The 21046-nt window shown below is 60.5% G+C and overlaps 1 protein-coding gene across 1 annotated transcript; it reads left to right on the top strand.

Annotated features, from left to right (window-relative positions):
- Positions 1-50: 50 nt before the first annotated feature.
- Positions 51-20065, top strand: ANKLE1 (ankyrin repeat and LEM domain containing 1). The gene is made up of 9 exons (XM_075902775.2): positions 51-666; positions 6640-6792; positions 7698-7803; positions 10236-10356; positions 11529-14501; positions 15864-16026; positions 16855-17014; positions 17785-17914; positions 18639-20065. The coding sequence occupies exons 1-9, from the start codon at positions 599-601 to the stop codon at positions 18809-18811; spliced, it is 4047 nt and encodes a 1348-aa protein (XP_075758890.2). The 5' UTR covers positions 51-598; the 3' UTR covers positions 18812-20065.
- Positions 20066-21046: the final 981 nt, after the last annotated feature.

The following is a 21046-nucleotide window of genomic DNA, read 5'->3' as shown; positions in this document are numbered from 1 at the left end:
CGGGGCCCAGGGTTCCACTGGGCAGGTGTGTTTTATCATAAATAAGTTGCAAAGAACACACATGGGATTTTCTTTATTCCAGGGTTGTGTTTGCTGGCTTGGTGCTCCTCCGGGTGCAGGCCTGGGCTTCTGATTTGCCTCCTCCCACCAGAACCAAGGGTCCTCCCGGTGGTTTGAGGGGGCATCCTAAGGGATGAAAGGCCGGTTTAAAGCAAACCTCCATTGGGTTGGCAGAAAGCGGACTGGGCAGCCCAAAGGGCTGGGAGGAGCCTGGTGGTTACATGGGGCATGGCCTGTGGGCCTGCGCTGCTGGGACCCCGGGCCTGTAAAAGCTCGCCGCTTCCTCAGCCGGCTGCTCCGCCCCAGAGCCAGCGCTGGGTACCAGCTGGCCGCTGCGAACGCGGCGCCTCCGCCCATTGGCCGCCTCCGCTTCCTTCGCCCAGCCAATGAGGAGCCGGCGCCTGGAAGGCCGCGCAGGCGCAGTCGCGGTGGAGGGCGATTCGAAGCGGCGATGGCGCTGCAGTGAGCGGGACTCCCCCCGGCAGCGGCTCCGCGCGCATGCGCCCAGGGGAGCGGGTTCCCCCGGCGCGGAGCCGGCATGAGCCGCGCGGGGCCCGCGAGCCTGGCGGCCCGGCTGTGCGAGGCGCTGCACGGCGAGGAGGCCCCGTAAGCGCGTGGGGGAGGGGCACGTGGCTGCAATGGGGAGGGGGGGGCTCCCTGCGCGGGTTGCGGGGGGGTGTCGCTGCATTCACTGCACTGGGGGCTAAGCCATAGGTAGCAATGGGGGTCGCTGCACTGGGGGCTAAGCCGTAGGTAGCAATGGGGGTCGCTGCACTGGGGGCTAAGCCGTAGGTAGCAATGGGGGTCACTGCACTGGGGGCTAAGCCGTAGGTAGCAATGGGGGTCGCTGCACTGGGGGCTAAGCCGTAGGTAGCAATGGGGGTCGCTGCACTGGGGACTAAGCCGTAGGTAGCAATGGGGGTCGCTGAACTGGGGGCTAAGCCGTAGGTAGCAATGGGGGTCGCTGCACTGGGGGCTAAGCCGTAGGTAGCAATGGGGGTCGCTGAACTGGGGGCTAAGCCGTAGGTAGCAATGGGGGTCGCTGCACTGGGGGCTAAGCCGTAGGTGGCAATGGGGGTCCCTGCAATGGGGGTCCCTGCATTGGGGGCTAAGCCGTAGGTGGCAATGGGGGTCGCTGCATTGGGGGCTAAGCCATAGGTAGCAATGGGGGTCCCTGCATTGGGGGCTAAGCCGTAGGTGGCAATGGGGGTCGCTGCACTGGGGGCTAAGCCGTAGGTGGCAATGGGGGTCGCTGCATTGGGGGCTAAGCCATAGGTAGCAATGGGGGTCGCTGCATTGGGGGCTAAGCCGTAGGTAGCAATGGGGGTCGCTGCATTGGGGGCTAAGCCGTAGGTAGCAATGGGGGTCGCTGCACTGGGGGCTAAGCCGTAGGTAGCAATGGGGGTCGCTGCACTGGGGGCTAAGCCATAGGTAGCAATGGGGGTCGCTGCACTGGGGGCTAAGCCATAGGTAGCAATGGGGGTCCCTGCATTGGGGGCTAAGCCGTAGGTGGCAATGGGGGTCACTGCACTGGGGGCTAAGCCGTAGGTGGCAATGGGGGTCACTGCACTGGGGGCTAAGCCGTAGGTAGCAATGGGGGTCGCTGCATTGGGGGCTAAGCCGTAGGTAGCAATGGGGGTCGCTGCACTGGGGGCTAAGCCGTAGGTAGCAATGGGGGTCGCTGCACTGGGGGCTAAGCCGTAGGTAGCAATGGGGGTCGCTGCACTGGGGGCTAAGCCGTAGGTAGCAATGGGGGTCGCTGCACTGGGGGCTAAGCCGTAGGTAGCAATGGGGGTCGCTGCATTGGGGGCTAAGCCGTAGGTGGCAATGGGGGTCACTGCACTGGGGGCTAAGCCGTAGGTGGCAATGGGGGTCACTGCACTGGGGGCTAAGCCGTAGGTAGCAATGGGGGTCGCTGCACTGGGGGCTAAGCCGTAGGTAGCAATGGGGGTCGCTGCACTGGGGGCTAAGCCGTAGGTGGCAATGGGGGTCCCTGCACTGGGGGCTAAGCCGTAGGTGGCAATGGGGGTCACTGCACTGGGGGCTAAGCCGTAGGTAGCAATGGGGGTCACTGCACTGGGGGCTAAGCCGTAGGTGGCAATGGGGGTCGCTGCATTGGGGGCTAAGCCGTAGGTAGCAATGGGGGTCGCTGCACTGGGGGCTAAGCCGTAGGTGGCAATGGGGGTCGCTGTACTGGGGGCTAAGCCGTAGGTAGCAATGGGGGTCACTGCACTGGGGGCTAAGCCGTAGGTAGCAATGGGGGTCACTGCACTGGGGGCTAAGCCGTAGGTGGCAATGGGGGTCCCTGCACTGGGGGCTAAGCCGTAGGTAGCAATGGGGGTCGCTGCACTGGGGGGCTAAGCCGTAGGTAGCAATGGGGGTCGCTGCACTGGGGGCTAAGCCGTAGGTAGCAATGGGGGTCGCTGCACTGGGGGCTAAGCCGTAGGTGGCAATGGGGGTCACTGTACTGGGGGCTAAGCCGTAGGTAGCAATGGGGGTCACTGCACTGGGGGCTAAGCCGTAGGTAGCAATGGGGGTCGCTGCACTGGGGCTAAGCCGTAGGTAGCAATGGGGGTCACTGCACTGGGGGCTAAGCCGTAGGTAGCAATGGGGGTCGCTGCACTGGGGGCTAAGCCGTAGATAGCAATGGGGGTCATTGCATTCCTTGCACTAGGGGGTTAAACCACAGGGTTTCACTGCGTTTATTTCACGGGGGGGGGGTCTAAGCAGGTGGTTTCACTGCATGCACTGCTCTAGGGGAGCTAAGCCATAGGTAGCAGTGGGGTGGGGTGGGGGGGGCCACTGCTTGCACAGCACGGGGAGGAGGGCTTAGCCATAGGTGGCAGTAGGGTGGGTGTGACTGCATTCCGCATTGACAAGGGGTCAGCAGGCCGGCTCAGTGTGCAGTGGGGGGTTGCTGCCCTGAGGGGAAGGGCTCCTTGCTGGTATGGGGGTGCCCTGGGACACCCTGTCGGGACAAGAAGGGGCTCCCTGCACTGGTGACAGGAGGTAGCTCGTCGCCTATAAAGGGAAGGCAGTTCGCGGCATACTGAGGGGCTCCCTGCGCAGGAGGAAGGGAAGGTCGCCGGGCACGCTGCAGTGCGGGGAGGCTACCTCCACTGGGGTGAGTGGAAAGGGACGGGACGTGCCGCTCAGGGGAGGGGCAGACTCCCCGTATTCCCTCGCTAGCAGCTTTCTCCCCTGGCGCCGACTGCGGGGCCGTTATGCCATCGAGCCCCATGGAGAGGGTGACCCAGGCTGACAGGCCTGTGGGGCTTGTGTGGGTGAGAGGCTGCTGGGTTAACCGTGTAACCATCGCGCTGCCAGAAGCAGCGTTCATAAAACCTGGTGGAGAAATAGCCAGGCTTGGCGGCTCGCTGCTTGTCAGGTTGCCTGAGCTTGGGGTGTCTGGAGAACCCAGTTGTGTCCACGTCCGCGGAGACCCGCAGGCATCCGCAATTGTGCCGGGTTCTAGATACGACATTTGTATCCACATTGGTAAAAATGAGCTGCAGGTATCCGCCTCCATCTCGGCGGAAGCAGGGACCCGTGGATATAGAACGGGTATCTGGATTTGCAGGGCTCTAGTTATCTGAGGAGACTGTGTCTTCGTATATCTCTGAGTACCTAAGAGTCACATGAGAGCGTATCTAAAAGGGTGTTACAAGGAGGAGGGAGAAAAATTGTTCCCCTTGGTCTCTGAGGCAGGCCAAGAAGCAAGGGGCTTAAACTGCAGCAAGGGAGGTTTAAGTTGGACATTGGGAAAAACTTCCCAACTGTCAGGGGTGGTGAAACCTGGAATAAATTGCCCAGGGAGGTTGTGGAATCTCCATCCCTGGAGAGATTTAAGAGCAGGTTGGACAAACACCTGTCAGGGATGATCTAGACAGCGCTTGGTCCTGCCCTGAGGGCAGGGGATGGACTCGATGACCCCTCGAGGTCCCTTCCAGCTCTAGTGTTGTGTGATTTTAAGATGCTTCTGAGCATATCTAAATAAGAAATAGTAGCCTCGTGGTTAGGGATGTTAGGGTATAACTGTTTAAACGGTTAACCGATAAGCCTGGGCTCATTGGTTACTATTAACGGTTACATGCTGGCTCCCACCCCGCTTTTGGGGAGCCGGCTGCCACCCTGCCTTGCTGGCACTGCTGTATCAGAGCCAGCAGCATGGGGGTGTCAGGGAGTCGGTGTGCACTGGGAGCCAGCTTAAAAGCCAGCCCCCAGAGTGCACCGGCTGTTGGGATCTGGCTGCCGCTCCACGCTGCTGCCTCTGTATTGGAGGCAGCAGCATGGGACAGCAGCCGGCTTCAAAGGAGTGGGGCCAGCAGGGGCTGCCCTAGACTAGCTGCCAGCAACTGGAGCCCTAGGCGAACCATGCCATCGGCACCCCCACCTCCAAACCCCTCAATGATATTGTGCCACCATTTGGTGCCCTAGGTGACTGCCTAGTTTTCCTATATGGACGGGCTGCCCCTGGGGGCCAGCGCCCCTGCCCTCTTGCTCCCAGGGAGCTGGCTGCTGCCCTGTGCTGAGTGCATGTAACGGTGTAACCCCATTTTCAGCAGATCCACAGGTACCCAATTTTAACACCCCTACTTGCGGGCCTTGCAGCTCTGGGCCTGCATTATGCCGTCGTGTGGATTCCTGTGCCACGCAGGCCATGCTTCACTTGAACACGGACAATAACATTTAAGGCCTCTTTGCAAACTGGACTTCATAGTCCTTGCAATTCCAGGGTCCAGCCGTGAATTCTGCTTGCATGCTGCTTCCCCAGAAAGTAACTGGGTTAGTCCGGCTGGTGGTAGAACGCTCCTTTGTGGTTATTTCGCCCCTTCGTGTGTTTACGAGGCGGTGATGAGTTTCATCAGCAGCTCGCAAAGCAGCTCGGGATTGACGTACGGAGAAACTGAGGCATGGAGGGGCCCGTTGTTCCTGCCTAAGGAGGTTAGGTCCCTCGCGTGTGGGGAGTCAGCGGGTGCGCTGCTGGTTGAAACGAGGATGTCAATACAATACCCCATATCTTGCCAGGCAACCAGCTAACTGATCCCAGAGACGTAAGGAGAGATGTCTGGACTTGTTAGAAGCTGGGAGGTTTTCCTACAACAGTAAGAAGGGGCGGAGCCTTTGCCTTCTCGCTGAAAATAGCCCCCTCCCCCCGTCCCCGCTCTCGGGTTGAATCAGGAAGCACACATCTGGCGTGCATGGGAAAGCGGTCGGAAGTGTGGAGCGCTGCACCAGATGTTGCCTCCGCAGCAGCAAGAAGTTTGTGACAGGCGGCTGCTGGCGAGCGCCTGTCGTGTGCGTTGTTTGGAGGAACAGGAGTTTGTTACGATTGTTGGGACATCCGAGTGTCTTTGTCCCCGCTCTGTGAAAGGCACAGAGGTGACACGTGGGTGCACTTGGAATGTGCCCCTCCCATGGGTCCCCCGCCCGCATTTTAATTGCCCCCACCTGCCTCTCTGGAGGGGGGGTTCCCTGCACTCCCTCCCCCCACGGGCGCCAGTCTCCCCTGGAAAGGAATGAGAAGAGAGAGTGTGCTGTTGCAGGCAGCTGAGTGGCCAGTTTGCCAAATCCTTCCTCTTCAGGAAGTGCTTTCTACAGGCAGGATCACAGCCCTGTCTGCCCCTCCCGCCATGACACGCCAGACCCGAATCAATACAGCCAAACAGACGAGTCGATTTTAATGAAATGCACAACGTAGCCCCGTGCACACGGCATCCCGGAACGGGAGACGTGCAAGAGATTCAAAGAGGGCAGGAGGGACTTGGCTGTACGTTTTAGGTGGCGGATGCTAAGCGCAGCAACACCAGACCCTCACATAGATTTTAACTGGGGTTGTCAGTGGAATCCATCTTCAGGGGTGCACCAGGCCCCCACCAGCCCGCCTGGAGATTTCCAGGGGGCAGAGAGAAATGAAGCTCGTGCCAGCAGCGTCCCCTCAACTGATAGATGCATCTTGAGATGTTGCAGTTGTATATCTTCCAGCTAGGGATGTGACTGACTAGTCGCTTCTCTCCTCCCCCTTGCTTGCTGCCTCTGTCAGAACGGCAGCAAACAGGGGGCAGCCCCGGTGGTCCCCAGCTGGCCCTGGGCAGCACACTGCATTTCAAAACGGCAGCACTGCATGGAGCCCAGGGTCAGCTGGGGACACCCCCCCCCCCACTGATCCTGAGCTCCATGTGGCACTGCCGCTTTGAAACGCCACGGGGAGCACGGAGCCAGCGGGGACTGCTTGAGTTCCCCGCTGGTCCCGTGCTCCCCGCAGCGCTTTCGCCTTTGAAGTGTAGCAACGGCCCTGGGAGGAGGCGCCCTTATCGACGAATCGAACTAGTCAATTAGCTCTTTAATCGAAATTTAACATCCCTGACACCCGCCCGCGTGAGATGCTAGACTTCTCCAAAATGGCAGGACGACAGTATTGCTGTCTCCTTCTCACGGAGTGGGATGGCTATTATCGAAACTTTAAGCGTGTTGCCGCTGCCCCAAAGAGCTTCGATCTCCTGGGGAACGGTGTAGTCCCGCCGTGTGACTGTCCCACGTGGGTTGTGTGTCACTCGATGTCCTGTTGTACACCTCCAGGCTCGTGGAAGCGCTGCTGAAGCAGGGCGCGGATCCTAACCTCGTTCTGCCGGAGGGAATTGCAGCAATCCATCTGGCCGCAGGCAAAGAAAGGGAAAGCGGGGTTCGCTGTCTGAAGCTGATTCTCCAGTACGGTGGAAACCCAAATGCCAGGTCATTCTTTTTTATTTGGGGAGGAGGGGGGATTTTTTTTTTATTAGCTGATGAAGTTCATTTTGTACAGGTTGAACTCCTCCGGTCCAGCACTCTCTGGTCCGGCAACCTCCGTAGTCCGGCATGATTTTAAATTAGCCAGGTGTCCGTTATCTGGGGCGTGGCCTTGTTTCCTGTGGTCCCGTAAAGTTTGGTTACAGACGCCAGTCCTGGTTCTCCGTGTTTATTGGCGGGGGCGGAGAGAATGCATGTAGTCTGTAGCATTAACGGATAAGCTTTTGCTTATCCGTTATAATCGACTACACTATTACATCCCTAGTTTATATCACGCCAGGTTGTCCAAGGAGTTTATGTAATCCTTCTGCAAGATCAACTCAGTCGCAACTAGCGGGTCCCTCCTAATAATATAACGCAGAAGCGGCTTGAGTGCCAGTCTAGTAATCTGTGATGTGTAACCCAACGCAGCCAAAACAGATCGCTCCGCTCTGTCTGCTGGATAGCCCGGCAGAGTAGGTGCATTCGTGCAACTACAGTCTGGTCCCGAGACCTTCCCTCCCTCGTTCACCCCTCTCTGTCATTCAGACCGTGTGCACGTTTAAAAAAAAAATGCCGGGACGTCTCACCATGTTACGATGCCGCTTTTCAGAGGGGCTGCAATTCGTTCCGCCCCGAAAACCAAGTGCGGCTTTGGCAAAGCAACGTTCACGGATCTGTGCCAAATAAGATTGGGAGGCGATGCAAAAAGGCATGTCCCACGCTAGACCCCAATCAAGGGGGCCTTCCTCATCATGCTACGTCCTTTGCCGTGTTTTCATACCCATCGTGGCATTTACAGATCTCTTTTCCCTTAAGACCCATGCCAGCCAAAGGTACCGGAGTAGAAACCAGGGGTCTGTGTATTTCAGGTCAGTAGAGGGACTCACGCCACTGCACGTAGCAGCTTCCTGGGGGTGTTACAAATGCTTGAAGCTGCTGCTGAGGAATGGAGGGGACCCGCATCTGGAAGACCAGGTTCGTGTCGTTGTGGTTTCGGTGAGCCAGGCTCTTCCCACACGGAGGGACAGGCGTGTCGGAGGCCTGGGGCGGATTCTCCGACATTGTATCCAGCCTTCTAGGCGGCATCTTTCTACTTGGTGCCTTGTCACGCCGTCTCAGCTGGTGGGCTTGAGGCGAGATTTCCGGGGGGAGGTTCTCGGGCCGAGGTTGTGCTAGACGCAGAGCTAAAAGTAAGCTGGTGCGGCGTTCCGGCAGGAAGTGAGCTGGCTGCAGCACTCGGCATAGGTGGGAAGCAGGCAGCCAGGCAGGTCAGAAGGGCTGGCTGGGGGCGTCCCACCCGACCTGGGACTGTCCCAGCCCTGAGCTGGATTCCCGCTAAGATTTTGCAACCAGTTTTGGCTTGTGCAGCAATATTGAGGTCATGGGCGCTGGTCTGGAGGGGGCCACCGTGGCGCCCAGTTTATTAACACACGCACGTTCCCGGCTGCTGGAGCTGAAACTCCCTCTTCCCCCCCCCCCCTCCATGTCCCGTTCCTGGCTGCCGGAGCAGACCCCGCCCCAGCAGCCCCCTCACCCTGCCCACCGGAGCAGCTGCTGTCTGCCCGGCTCTCCAGAGGAGGTGGGTGGGGGAAGAATTTTTTCTGTGCAGGCATGCAGCTTAGCGGGAACTATGGCCCTGAGCACCCCCTCCCTCCCAACAGCTCCTAGGTGTGGGGGGAGCGCACAGGGCTCCATGCACTGCCCCTGCCCTGAGCATGGGCTGGGAACCTGCTGCTGGCTGCTTCTGGGCTTAGCCGGGTGTGCGGGTTGAGGAGAGGCAGGATGCTGCCTTACTGCCCCTGCTATCCGGGATCCGCTCAAGATCAGCCCCTCCTGCCCCACCCAAAGCTGGAGCCCCCTCCTGCCCCCCAATGCTCAGCCCCACCCCGCAGCCCACACTCCTGTCACATGCTGTCAGGTCGCGGCATCAACGATTTTCTTCAACTGGGGCACGAGACAACCGTTTTTGCAACCTCCTGATTTAAAAACGGCTGCTCCCTTAGGCCTGCACACCCCTGCCCGCAGCACGCTGCCAGGCCACGCCCCCAGATGCTAATAAGCCCCGCCCCCCGGGGTTCCCCACGCAGCAGCAGGGTGAGTGGCCCAGCAGATGGCTGGCGCCGGCCCGCAGTGACGCCGTCCTACTGGGGCATCCTCACCGCAGCCCTGGTTCCAGCTCCGGCAGCCGCTACGCGGTCCGGCTGGCGGGGCCACGCGATGGGCGGCTGCAGCGCTCAGGAGGGGCCCCGCATGCAGCCGGCTCCGCGCAGGCCTCCTGTGCAGGGAAGTGCTCTGCGCTCAGCTGGCGGCGGGGGGGCAGTGGCAGGGCTAGGTGAAGGGGGCGGGGCAGACACAGATGGGGGCGGGGCTAGTGCTGGGGGTTTTGCAGGATGGGGGGTTCTAAGAGGGGAGCTGACACTGGGGGCCTCTGGGGGCGGAGCTTGTAGTGAGGGGATAGGGGGGCAGGGCTAATATTGGGGACTGGGAAGTGGCATGGGGGGATGGGGTGCAGTGGGGCTCTGGAAACCAGAGGTTGCAACTGAGGTGTTTGGGGGAGGGGGGCTGGCACTAGGGGGCTCTGAGGGCAAGAGGCTGGCTTTGGAGGGTTGGGTGCCGGGGACTCATGAATATGCAAATATGCAAATAAAATGTTGCTGGTCCGCCATTAGTTTGTGACTGGGTTGGCCGGTCCCCGGGATTAAAAAGGTCGGGAACCGCTGCCTTAGAGACGCTTTTCCTGTGTCGCTGGGAACCCCTCCTGCATCAAGACCTGCTTTCGTCCAGCCTGAGGCTCGGCGAGTCTCCAGGGCTACGCCCAGACCACATCCCTTTTTCGGAAAAGGGATGTAAATTAGACGTATCGAAATCGCTAATGAAGCGGGGATTTAAATATCCCCCGCTTCATTAGCATAAAGATGGCTGCCGCTTTTTTTCGGCACGGCGCTTTGTCGGAGAAAAGCGGGAGTCTAGGCACTGATCTTTCGAAAAATAAAGCCTTTTCCAAAAGGTCCTGTAAACCTCATTTCATGAAGGATAAGGGATCTTTCGAAAAAGGCTTTATTGTTCGAAATTTCGAAAGAGGCTTTATTTTCTGCAAGATCAGCGTCTAGACTCCCGCTTTTCTCCAACAAAGCTCCGTGCCGAAAAAAAGCGGCAGCCATTTTTATGCTAATGAAGCGCAGGATATTTAAATCCCCGCTTCATTAGCGATTTCGATACGTCTAATTTACATCCCTTTTCCGAAAAAAGGGATGTGGTCTAGACATAGCCCAGGCGTGGTGTCCCAGCCGAGTAGCGCAGCCTGCTCCCCCTTTGCACGTGGGGGGTTTCCAGCAGGGTCTCTCCCCGTGAGTCGGGGGGGGGAGGGGTGCGTGTTTACCGCTGATTTTGGTGCCTTTGCCCTTCAGGATGGCAACCGAGCGATCGACCTGGCGCTGGAGCAGGGCAACAAGATGTGTGTGCAAACCCTGCAAGGCTTCCGGCACGTCTGCGTCCCCGAGGAGGCCGACGGAGCAAGCGAGCAGGCGTGTGAGTGCCGTCCGGGCTGCTGGAGGAGGGGTCGGGTCCGTGCTTCCCAACGGCGAATGCCCTTGTGTGTAGCCCCTAGAAAATCACCTGCCGCAAGCTCAGTCTGGCTGTGGCGTGAGCAGCAATTGACGCATTTTAAAAAAAAGAAACCCAGCGCGTAGCACGTTCCCTGCAGTAAGCGCTGGTGAGAAGCTCTGGATTGTGGGCCACGCTCTCTCTGCAAACTTCCTCCTGCATCCCACGCTCCAGGTAGCTCAGCCCTGAGCTGGAGAGACACCACGAGGGAACCGGAGTCTGCGGCCCTTTGTTTTTTGGTCCCTCTGCTGACTAGCAAGGCGCTGAACCGCTCACGGAGGTGCAGCGCCTGATGTGATCGAGAAGCGAAAGGCTCTGGATCCCCCTCTTCCTGCCCTGACCCAGCTCCGTGGATGCTCGCAAGCATTTGCACGTATACCAGGGGATAGAAATGGTGTCCCTGGCCTCTGTTTGTCAGAGGCTGGAGAGAGATGGCAGGAGCCAAATCGCTTGATCATTGTCTTGGGTCCACCCTCTCTGGGGCACCTGGTGCTGGCCACTGTCGGCAGACAGGATACTGGGCTAGATGGACCTTTGGTCTGACCCAGTACGGCCGTTCTTATGTTCTTATCTGCTGTCTAGGAAAAGCCAGGCAAAGGGGATCACTGCTCTGTGTTGCTTTGACAATGATACTCTGCTCACATGCACGTTTCAAAGTGCTGCACAAAGGAGAGCAGCAGTATTATCCCCATCTTACAGGCAGGGAAACTGAGGCACTGGGAGACTTGATCCCGGTCACCCAGCAGGCTAGGGGCTGGGAGTAGAACCCAGGTGTCCAAAATCCTTGCCCTGTGCGCTGTTCCCTCGGCCACGCTGCCTCCTTTGGATTTGGACCGTGCTTGGATATGATCTCCAAGGACGTTACAAAGGAAGCCGGCCGGCACGCTGCGAGGTGCTCCCCGTTTAACGCAAAGTCACCCCCTCCCGAGTCGGGAATAGTTTCTAGGCGCGCTGTTTGCTTTGCCGGCCAGGCGGTACCGCAGGTGAACCGCGGGGGCGTTGCGTTGCGTTGCGTGGCTTGGCTGGCACAGACGTGCCTTGAGGTTTTCCGTTTTACTGCAATGCACGCTGAGTCCCTCTGTCCCTTTCTTGTGCAGGCCTGGGAACCGTTGAGAGCTTCTTTTCCACGCTGACGGACGACTGCACGGAAACCAGCATCCGCTCTGGACTTTCTGAAGCAGAGCGTGAGGCCGGCCCGCTCAGCAGCACCCAGAAGTGCCGGCCGGCCAGAAGTCCCAAGAACGCTTGTGACTACACAGCAGCTGCCAATGCAAGTGGCCGGCTGAGTTGGATTCCAGGGAAAGTCGACAACACGTTGACCCTTTGTGCCTATTCCTGCTCCGGGCATCCCCGGGTGTCTGGCCTACCTCAGCCGCTGCTGTCCAGCACTTGGCTGTTAGCCAGGCATGAGCCTCAAGAACTCGCTTCAGGCTTGTCTCCAACACAGGGTCTCCTGGAGGATGAGGTGTCTGCGTGTCTTTCCTCTGAGACCGACGATGGCTTGACACCACCCGGCTCTGAAGACCCAACTGAGAGCAGCCACGGACTGTCTTCCCAGCCAGCGCCGTGCCAGGATGAATCCGTTTCAAACAAGCCCCCGATCTCTTCTCCCTCGCAACATTGCCCCACGAGTCTTGCAGCGCCGGCGCGGAGAAGGGTCAGTTTCTGTGAGTCCCCTAAAATGTCCCCGAAAAACCCTTCCAGGCCACGCGGCAACCCCAGAGTTAGCGACACCCACGGGACTCTGCACCTGTCCCGGCTCAGTGACTCCCTTGATCTCGAAACATTAGTGAACGGCCAGGAAGGCTTGGACGTCACGTCCCCCGACCACGTGTTCCTCTTCTGTCGGGCCAACTCCACCGCCATCTCCGACTTGGAAAAGACAGTGATGCAGCCGGCGCGCCCGGGCAGGACCCAGGACGGTTCCGACTTTCTTGCCGCCGCCGGGCAGGTGCTGAGCGGAAGCTCGGAGAGCAGCGGCAGCCAGTACGGCAGCTGTGCCAGCGAATGTTACGTGAGCGCGGCAGACGCGTCCGACCGCCCTGAGCCGGCAGGGAAAGGCGGCTGTTCTAGCCGAGAGGGGCGATGTTGCAGCTTTTCTCTCTGTGCCGGCGATGAACGTGCTGGTTCCAGCTGTGTTGGCAGTGGAGAGGGGAGTTCACCGGAGCACTCGGGCAAACAGCTGCTGCCCAGCGCCGTAGGGCACAGCCGCGAGGAGCTGGTGGACCCGCCCTCTGCCATGGACGGGGTTATGCGGCACCTGTCGCAGAAGGCACAGATCACGGGAGAGAGGCACGTCTGGACTAGTTTTGAAGCATCCCAAATTGTCGGGGGTGGCTCTGGTTTGACCCCCACTGCGAAGCCGCCTTCCGAAGGCACCTCCGACGCTGTACGCGAGTCGCTACCGAGCCCTCCCCGCGAGTTACCGGCGGAACGTGCCGCTCGCAGAGGCTCCAATGTCTTGTCGACGTGGGCGCCGTCTGATCTCGCAGTAGAGACCGGCCCTCGGGCAGCTGCCTCCTCTGTGAGCGGCAGGCAGGGTTTGGCAGACGGGGGTCCGAGGGGTGAATTGAAGGGGACGCTGCTTTGCACCCCCGGCGGTCTCTCCGCAAGGCCAGGACTGCCCGGTAGCCAGTGGGGAGCAAGAAAAGCCGAGACTCCGGAATGGGATCCCTCTGCAAATCCATCCGATGTGGAGACGCCGGACGCTGGGCCGCCAGGCGGGGCTGCGGAAGGCGATCCGAGAGAGGAAGAAAGGAGCAGCAGCCCCTTCGGGGGGGCGTCGCTGACCCTTCCCAGTCTGAGCAGTGAAGCCGACACCTTGGTGATCCAGCGCCCGGCCAGTCCCGCCGAGGGGCCTGGAGAAGACGCGGCCTCTCCGTCGAGCGAGACGCAGGAGACGTTCCCCACCACGCCCTCCCTGCCTCCGATGCGCCCCCGGCCCTGCCACGTCACCCCCAGAACAAAGAGCCGCTTGACCTCCGCGGCGCGGGACGGCAGCTCCTCTTCGTCACTCTTTGACGAGACCCTGGAGATGCCGCGGCGGCCCAGGAGAGTTAGGAGCCCCCCGGGGACGCCTCGGACGCCAGTTGGCCCGGGTGGCGCTCTAATGGGGAACTGGGTTGCTCCGGGGGGTGAAAACGCGTCTTGTCGGGGAGCAGAAGACACGAAGGACCTGGATGCTACTGAAGTCCTCACAAAAGCCACCGGGCGCTTGGGGTCCTCCCCTGCACCGAGTGGTTCCCCAGAGGCCAGCCCCACGGTGCTGCTGGACGCAGAGGGGGGCACCGATGACCAGTCCTTGCCCTGTCACAACGGGGAGGCCGGGCCAGGTGCTGCCGGCTGCCGTGACCTCCCTCCCTGTCCCTCCGCCTCCAGTCCGGACCGGCCGCCGCCGCTGAGCGAGGACGGGGAGGACGACTGTCCGCACCAGGCCGCTCTCGCCCAGCCGCTCGCCGTCGCCCAGGCTGAGCCGGAGGCCGCGAGAGATGAGCGCAGCCCGCAGAGGGAGTGTCCTTGGCCGCAGCGGGAGGCCAAGAGGCAGCCTGGCCCCTCCAGGGTGAGTTTCAGCCGGCTGTCCTGCGGCAGGCCTTCGGGGGCAACGGTAGCAGCTGCCCACTTCTCGGGGCGGCTGAGCCCTGTGCCGGACTCCTGCGGCCAGGACGTCCCCCTCTCGCCCGGCGGCCGGCCCGCCAACCTCAGCGCCCGGGAGCCGGTGGAGTATCTCTACCTGGATGAGGAGGAGGGCTACGCGCTGATCGAGCGGCACGTCCCGTGCGCAGACGCCGCCTCCGTCCCCGCCGACACGACGAGCTCCGAGGACACGATCATCTACGACTGGAGAGCCTACCGGAGCAAGCTGGCGGGGCAGGAGAACCAACCCCCGCCCTGCGAGTCCCCGAAGGCGGCCGCCCGGCTGCATTGCCTCTCCGACGAAGCCCTCCTGAGGAAGCTGAGGAAGCTGGGTGCGGACCCCGGGCCCGTTAACAGCCTAACGAGGCAGCTCTACGTGCAGCTGCTCGACAGACTGATGAAAGACCCGACGGCGCAGGCCAGGAAGCGGGCTGCAGGTAAGCAGGGGGCGGAGCTCCTAGTGGAATGGGTCTGTCAGAGACGCCGGATTTAGGCCCCGTCGACATGGGAAAGCCACCCCTGTGTAAACGGATTTCGATAAACCCTGCGGAGTCCTTCTCCCACGTAAGCCGGGGGCCTTTGGGGCTCGCCCAAGTGGATTGGGACCCTGGCTAATTGAACTCCGTGTCGAAGCAGGTTTCGCTAAATCGGTGTAAAGAAGTGCAGCTTTCCCATGTAGACAAGATCTGCCGCGTACCCATAGAACCGTTTTTTCTGTTGCTTCTTTTCCAGGCCCCAGGCCTGGTCTCGTCTACACTAGCCCCGTCTTCACGGGGGGGATAGGTCTGCCTCACTACGTCACTCAGGGGTGTGGATTTTTCACACCCTTGAGCAACATAGTAGGGATGTAAGCAGATAGTCGCTCCCTGATAGAGGTGGCAAAAGAGGGGAGCAGGAGCCGGTGCTGGCTTAAAAGCTGGTTCCCCCCAGCACCGTCTCCGCGGGGGGCAGGGAAGGTGGAGCCTGGTCCCACATGCGGCACTTCTGCTTTTTAAATGTATTAAGAGCCCGATGGCTCTTAATACATTGAAAAGGCAGAGCCGCAGTGGGGTTGGCTCCTGGGGTCGGGCGCTAACCCCGCTGCGGTTCCGCGGTGCCCCCCGCTTATCGACTAGACGCCGTTTAACATCCCTACAGCACGGCTGGGTCGGCCACGCGGACCAGGCCTCCGTCTGCTGTAACCCGAGATAAGGGCCCACCCGGCCTTTGGCACCCGTGGAACTGCATCCGGGTCAGCTCTCGCCCCAAGTCCAAACCATGCGGAGGTTTGGAAGGCGCGGTGGAGTCCGTGTGGCTGCGGCGACCTCCACCCGGAGCGCCTAGTCGGATGTGCCGGGCCGGTGATTAAGTGGCGGGACACCCCGTTGGGTCTGTGAGCGGTGGGTGATCCCTTGGCTTGGGGAGGCAAGCCCCTCCCCTAGCCCCGCCCACTAGAGCCCATGCTCCCCCCCCTCCCCCCACTGGCCTGCCTGCCCAGCCTCCTTACCCCCCTCCCGATGTGGTTACTGGCTCTTGCTCCCTCCTTGCCCTCCTAGCACCCCCGGCTCCAGAGAGCCAGTGGGTGGCACGGCCCCAGCCTGCCCCGGCCCTGCCTCTCCGGAGAGCTGTCCAGCAGGCGTGGCACAGGGCTGGGCATGGGTGGGACCAGGCAAGGCCGTTTGGGAAGTGCCTTCCCCTGCCTAGCCACCCCGGTTGGGTCCCGGAGCCGCTGGGGCAGTTTGGGGTGGCGGGATTCCAGGCTTTTGCTGATCCGGCTGTCCATTCCCCCCCTCCCCCCCCCCCCTCTGCGCCCGAGCCAGGACACAGCCCGGAGCTGGCCGCGGTGCTAGAGACCTTTCAGATCCCCGACTGCCAGGCCGACGAGATGGCCCTGTCCCAGCAGTTCGACCAGCCCGACAAGAGCCGAAAGTGGAGGGAAGGCGTGCTCAAGTCTAGCTTTAACTACCTGCTGCTGGACCCCAGGTATGGCTCCTCCGCCAGAGGCTTTTGCCCCCTGCCTCGCCGAGGATCGCCCCGACCCGGCCCTTCGAAGGGGCAAGGCCGCGGTGTGCAAGCCCCGCCTCCGACCTGCGTTACAAGGGGGCCGCCCTGCTAGGAGAACTGTCCCTTCGGCCCCACGCTGGGTGGGCAAGCCTGGGCCCCCGTATCCCCGGGGGGGGCGGTTCTGCCGGGTTCGTAGCAGCAGGGAACCGCCGGCCTGAGATTTCCAGAAGCGACTGGCAGGGGTGACGCATGGGGGGGGGGGGCAAGAGGCCATAGTCTCTGGATGGCCCAGGGAACTATGGGGGGTGTGTCTGGCGCCCACAGCGGGGGTGGGGCCCTCCCCTGGCAGTCGAGGGGGGGAGCAGAGCAACCCGGCTTCCCTCCCCCTGGAAGGAGGGGTGGTCGTGTTCGCTGGCGGGAGTTGGAGCTCAGACGGGGGCCACGTTGCTCCGCTGGAAGCGGGGAGGGGCGGGGGGGGCGACCGCTGCTGCCCCGGCCAGGCCCCCAAGCCAGGTCCTTCAGGGGAGAGGGTTGGGGGAAGAGGCAGGGTGGGGTGGAACGGGGGGGGGCGGAGGGGGGTTACCCCAGCTAGGGGTGACTCATGGAGGAGTCACAAGAGGGGGGCTGGTCCCGTGGCCCCCTCACCCCAGTGACTGGCGAGGGGGGGCTGCCGTTGTGATGCTGTAAAAAAGCCGGAGCCAAGAACGACATCGGGACGGGGGCGGGGGCAGCCGCCTGCCAAGAAGCAGCTCAGCTGGGGGGGCCGGTGAACGGAGCATCAGCTGAGAGCAGACCCTTCCCCGGCAGGGTGACTCAGAACTTACCCCTCCGCTGCCACCACCTGAGCCGGGCCGACTGCTTCAGGACCTTCGTCCAGGCCATCTTCTACGTGGGCAAGGGGAAGCGCTCCCGCCCCTACAGCCACCTCTACCAGGCCTTGACTCACCACCGGGGCGGGAAGAAGCAGGTAACGGGGTGGGGATTCCTGAACCTGGCTGCCACCAGGGGGCGCTAGGCCCTAGCCCAGGCCGGTGACTCTTGCCAGCCCCCTGGCTCATCTTAGGGATGGAAAATCCCGTTTATCGATGAACCGATGAAACGTGGTTAGAGCGGGGCCCGCCGTGGACAAGGGCTACTCCGGCCGGGCTGGAGCAGCCCCTCCCGGCGTGCTCTTGCCCCATGCCTCCCACCCTGACTCCCCCTCCCCCCGCACCTGAAGCCTTCGTTTGGGCCCCACCCCCAAGTCTAGGCAGCCCCCCAAAACTTACTAGTCCCCAGGCTCCCAGAAGAGTTCATCTGGGCCCGGGGATAAGCCCTGAGAGATCCCCTCCCCCCCGATGGGGCTGGAGCTTGGGGAGGCGTGTTTCTGGGGGCGGGATATGGGGGGGGGAGCCTGGGGGCTAGTAGATTTTGGGGGGTTGCCTAGACTTGGGGTGGGGCCCAAATGAGGGGTGTCACTTGGAGCCAGCTCAGCGAGGGGGGGGGGAGGTTTGGTCCGACCTAAAACCGGTTTCCCTGCCCGGCGATAGAGGGTGACCGAGAAGCTACCAGGGGGCGACAGACCGGCCCCTCCTGTCCTGTCTGAGAGATGGGCAGCTCCTTGGGGTCCGAGGTCTCTGGGATGGGCCCTAAGGGGATCACTCGGGGCCGCAGAGGCCTGGCAGACTGGGGCCCGAGACCTCCAAAGGGCTCCCGTGCTGCAAGGCCGGGAGTCCCCATGGCCTGTGTCCTCTGCAGGCAGGCCCCAAAGTGCAGCACATCCTGGCGATCTGGGCGGGCGGCCAGGGCGTGATCTCCGTGCACTGTTTCCAGAACGTCATCCCGGTGGAAGCCTACACGCGGGAGGCCTGCTTGGTGGATGCCATTGGTAAGCTTCCCTCGAGACCCCTAAAAGATGCCCCACGTCGGCTGCTCCCCTGGGGCCTCGGGGCGCTGTGCTTTAGAAGGGGAGAGGCTGGGCTCTGAGCCCCTAGCCTGGAAGCTGCCACCTTTGAAACAGGACCTTGAGGAAGTGGCCGCCATGCTCTGTGCCTCGGTTTCCCCATCTGTGACGACTTGCCTCCTGCTGGGTTGGAATGGGGGGGGGGGCGGAGGCGGCTTGTTTCTATTTGTTCTTGATCGCATGAGAACTTTGATCTCTTCGCCCTCCTGAGCTTCTAACCCTCCCGTTCCCTGAGGTCCGGGGATTGGAACCTGGGACAGAGGGGTTACACTGTTGGGCGAGGGGGGAGTGATTGCTTCTACTGCAAAGCAGGTTTAACAGCGTCCCTCTCAAAGCCCGGCTGGCGCGCTCTGCTTCCTGGTTTCCGTGTCTCTGGCTTCGACGGCAGCGGGGAGCTCTGGGAGGGGACACGTTTCGCGGGGTCCTGCCCTAATCGTGGTGGGACTGGGCTGAACTCAGCAGGGTGACCCATGCTCCTCCAGCACCCTCCCCCCAAGAGGCCGCCGTTTTGGCTGGAACGGGAAGCGATGATGCTGACGGATGGAGGTGGAGGGAGGATCAAAGCTACATGCTCCGTAGCTAATGGAACCCTCCGTCCCCTGCCTGCTGCAGACGACTCTTCTGATCCACCTGCCCCTTCCCCTCCCAGGCTTACAGATGCTCACCAACCAGAAGAAGGGGGATTACTACGGCGTGGCGGCCAGCTGGCCCATGCGGCGCCGCCGGCGCCTGGGGATTCACATGCTGCACAGAGCCATGCAGATCTTCCTGGCGGAAGGGGAGCGGCAGCTGCGCCCTGCGGACCTCCAGGTGGGGCAGTGAGGGCGTTCCTGAGCTCTGGTCGGACGGCTCGCGGGGGGCACCGGGAGAGCGGCGCGCTTACCCAGCCGGGGTCTTGGAGTTCTTCGCCACCGGAGGCTGAGCTGAAATTTGCTGCTGTGGAATTGAAACCTCCCTAGAGAGGGAGGGAGGGGGGGAGACACTAAACTGCACTTCGCCGCCTGCCGGGGGGGATTTCTAATCATTTGAACTGTGAATTAAATTTGTCTTTTATCTCTGCCGCCCTGCAACTTGGCAGGAGCCCTAGTGGACCACAAGCTAAATAGGAGTCAACAGCGGGACGCTGTTGCAAAGAAATCGAATGTGATTCTGGGCAGCATTCACAGGAGTGTGGTGAGCAAGACACGAGGAGTCCTCCTGCTCTGCTCTGTGCTGATTGGACCTCAGTTGGAGTCTTGTGTCCAGTTCTGGGCCCCACATGTCAAGAAAGAGGTGGAGAAATTGGAGAGGGGCCAGAAAAGAGCAACAAGAATGATGAAAAGTCTAGAGAAGATGATCTGTGAAGGAAGGCTGAAAGAACTGGGCTTGTTTAGCTTAGAAAAGAGAAGGCTGAGAGGGGACAGGAGAGCAGTTTTCAAGTATCTAAAAGTGTGTTACAAGGAGGAGGGAGGAAAATTGTTCTCTGTGGCCTCTGAGCATAGGACAAGCAGCAATGGGCTTAAACTGCAGCAAGGGAGTTTTAGGTTGGACATTAGGAAGAACGTAACTGTCAGGGTGGTGAAACACTGGAATAAATTGCCTAGAGGTGTGTGGAATCTCCGTCACTGGAGAGATTGAAGAGCCGGTTGGACAGACATCCATCAGGGATGATCTAGACGGTGCTGGGTCCTGCCATGAGGGCAGGGGACTGGACTCAATGCCCTCTCAGGGTCCCTTCCAGTTCTAGTGTTCTATGCTGGGGAGCACATGGGGGTTTTACAGGGCAGCGAGTGGACTTGCTAGACCATCAGCGGAGGGGGGAGTTTTAAATGTGCCTGTTCATGCCACCAACTGTTCTTGATTTGGCCTGTGGCGTCGCGCATGGCGAGGGACGTGCTGGAAGTGAGGATCCTGGGACACTGAACTCACTCCGGCTGCCCTCGGCCTGCGGTGGCTGCCGCTAGGGTGGTACCTTTCACACCCTGCCCGAGTTTATGCTGCTTTATGGGGGGTTTTTAACTTTTTTATTTTTCCCCAAATTGTGTGTTTTTAAAAAATAAATCACTGTGGCTCCTAGCACACAAGTAGAAACTCCCACACCTGCCTGCCTGCCTGCCGGGATCTGATCGGGGTCTTGGCTTGGCCCTGGCGGTTCTGCTTTGTGAAGCAAACCATGCAGGACCGTTCCTCCGCCCCGAAGTGAGGGGAGGTGTTGGGTGTCCCTGTTCCTTCCCTCCTGTAGCTTGATCCCTCTGTGCAGCAGCAATCTTCAGACGAAGCAGAGCTGGTTTTCTCACACCCCTTTGAACCGATCCGGGCCGCTCTCGGCGCTAGGGCGAATAGATTCCTTTGAGACTGGGAAGCTTCCTGCCCTGCATGTAAGATGCTACTTACTTCACTCATGCTTTAAAACACGGTGGGACGTCAGGCTGGCTCGGACCAAAGGCCCATCTAGCCCAATGTCCTGTCTTCCCACAGTGGCCGGTGTAGGGTGCCCCCAAGGCAATGGACAGAACCGGGAACTATCAAATGATCCCTCCCCTATTGCCCATTCCCCAGCTTCTTACTGAGTCTAGGGGCACCTCTCCTACCCATCCTGGCTAACAGCCAGTGCCAAACCTGTCCTCCATGAATTCATCTAGCTCTTTTTTGGAACCCTGTTTAAAGTCATTCAAAACATCATCTGGCGAGGAGTTCCACAGGTTAACTGCCTGCTGCATGGAGGAAAACTTCCTTTGGTTTGTTTTAAACCTGCGACCTGTTAATTTCATTTGGTGGCAAACACACACACCCTCGTTCTTATGGGAACACATCAATAACTTTTTCTTATTCACTTTTCCCACACCAGTTGTGAATTTGTAGACCTCTGTTGTACCCGAGTCTCCTCTTTCCTAAGCTGAAAAGCCGTTCCTAACCCTCTGAGAGACGAGACGAGGCCTGAAGAAAGGCTGAGGTTTGCCACCTCCCTCGCCTGTCACTGTATTAATGAAGTCCCACATGATGAGAATATAATAGGTATTTACTGTATGAAATGGCACTCGCACAGGTCGCCGTTAACGGGTGGATTACAGTGCACAA

The sequence above is a fragment of the Pelodiscus sinensis genome, chromosome 32 (assembly GCF_052426305.1).
Source record: "Pelodiscus sinensis isolate ZL-2025 chromosome 32, ASM5242630v1, whole genome shotgun sequence".
NCBI classification, from domain to species: Eukaryota; Metazoa; Chordata; order Testudines; family Trionychidae; genus Pelodiscus; species Pelodiscus sinensis.
This window is presented reverse-complemented; position numbering and strand designations above follow the sequence as displayed.

Excerpts from the sequence above, each read along its gene's own strand:
- ANKLE1 (XM_075902775.2), top strand. The coding sequence starts at position 599 with ATGAGCCGCGCGGGGCCCGCGAGCCTGGCGGCCCGGCTGTGCGAGGCG. Across the intron at positions 6,793-7,697 it reads GGTGGAAACCCAAATGCCAG|GTCAGTAGAGGGACTCACGC; the intron begins GTCATTCTTTTT and ends TGTGTATTTCAG. Across the intron at positions 17,015-17,784 it reads ACCGGGGCGGGAAGAAGCAG|GCAGGCCCCAAAGTGCAGCA; the intron begins GTAACGGGGTGG and ends TGTCCTCTGCAG.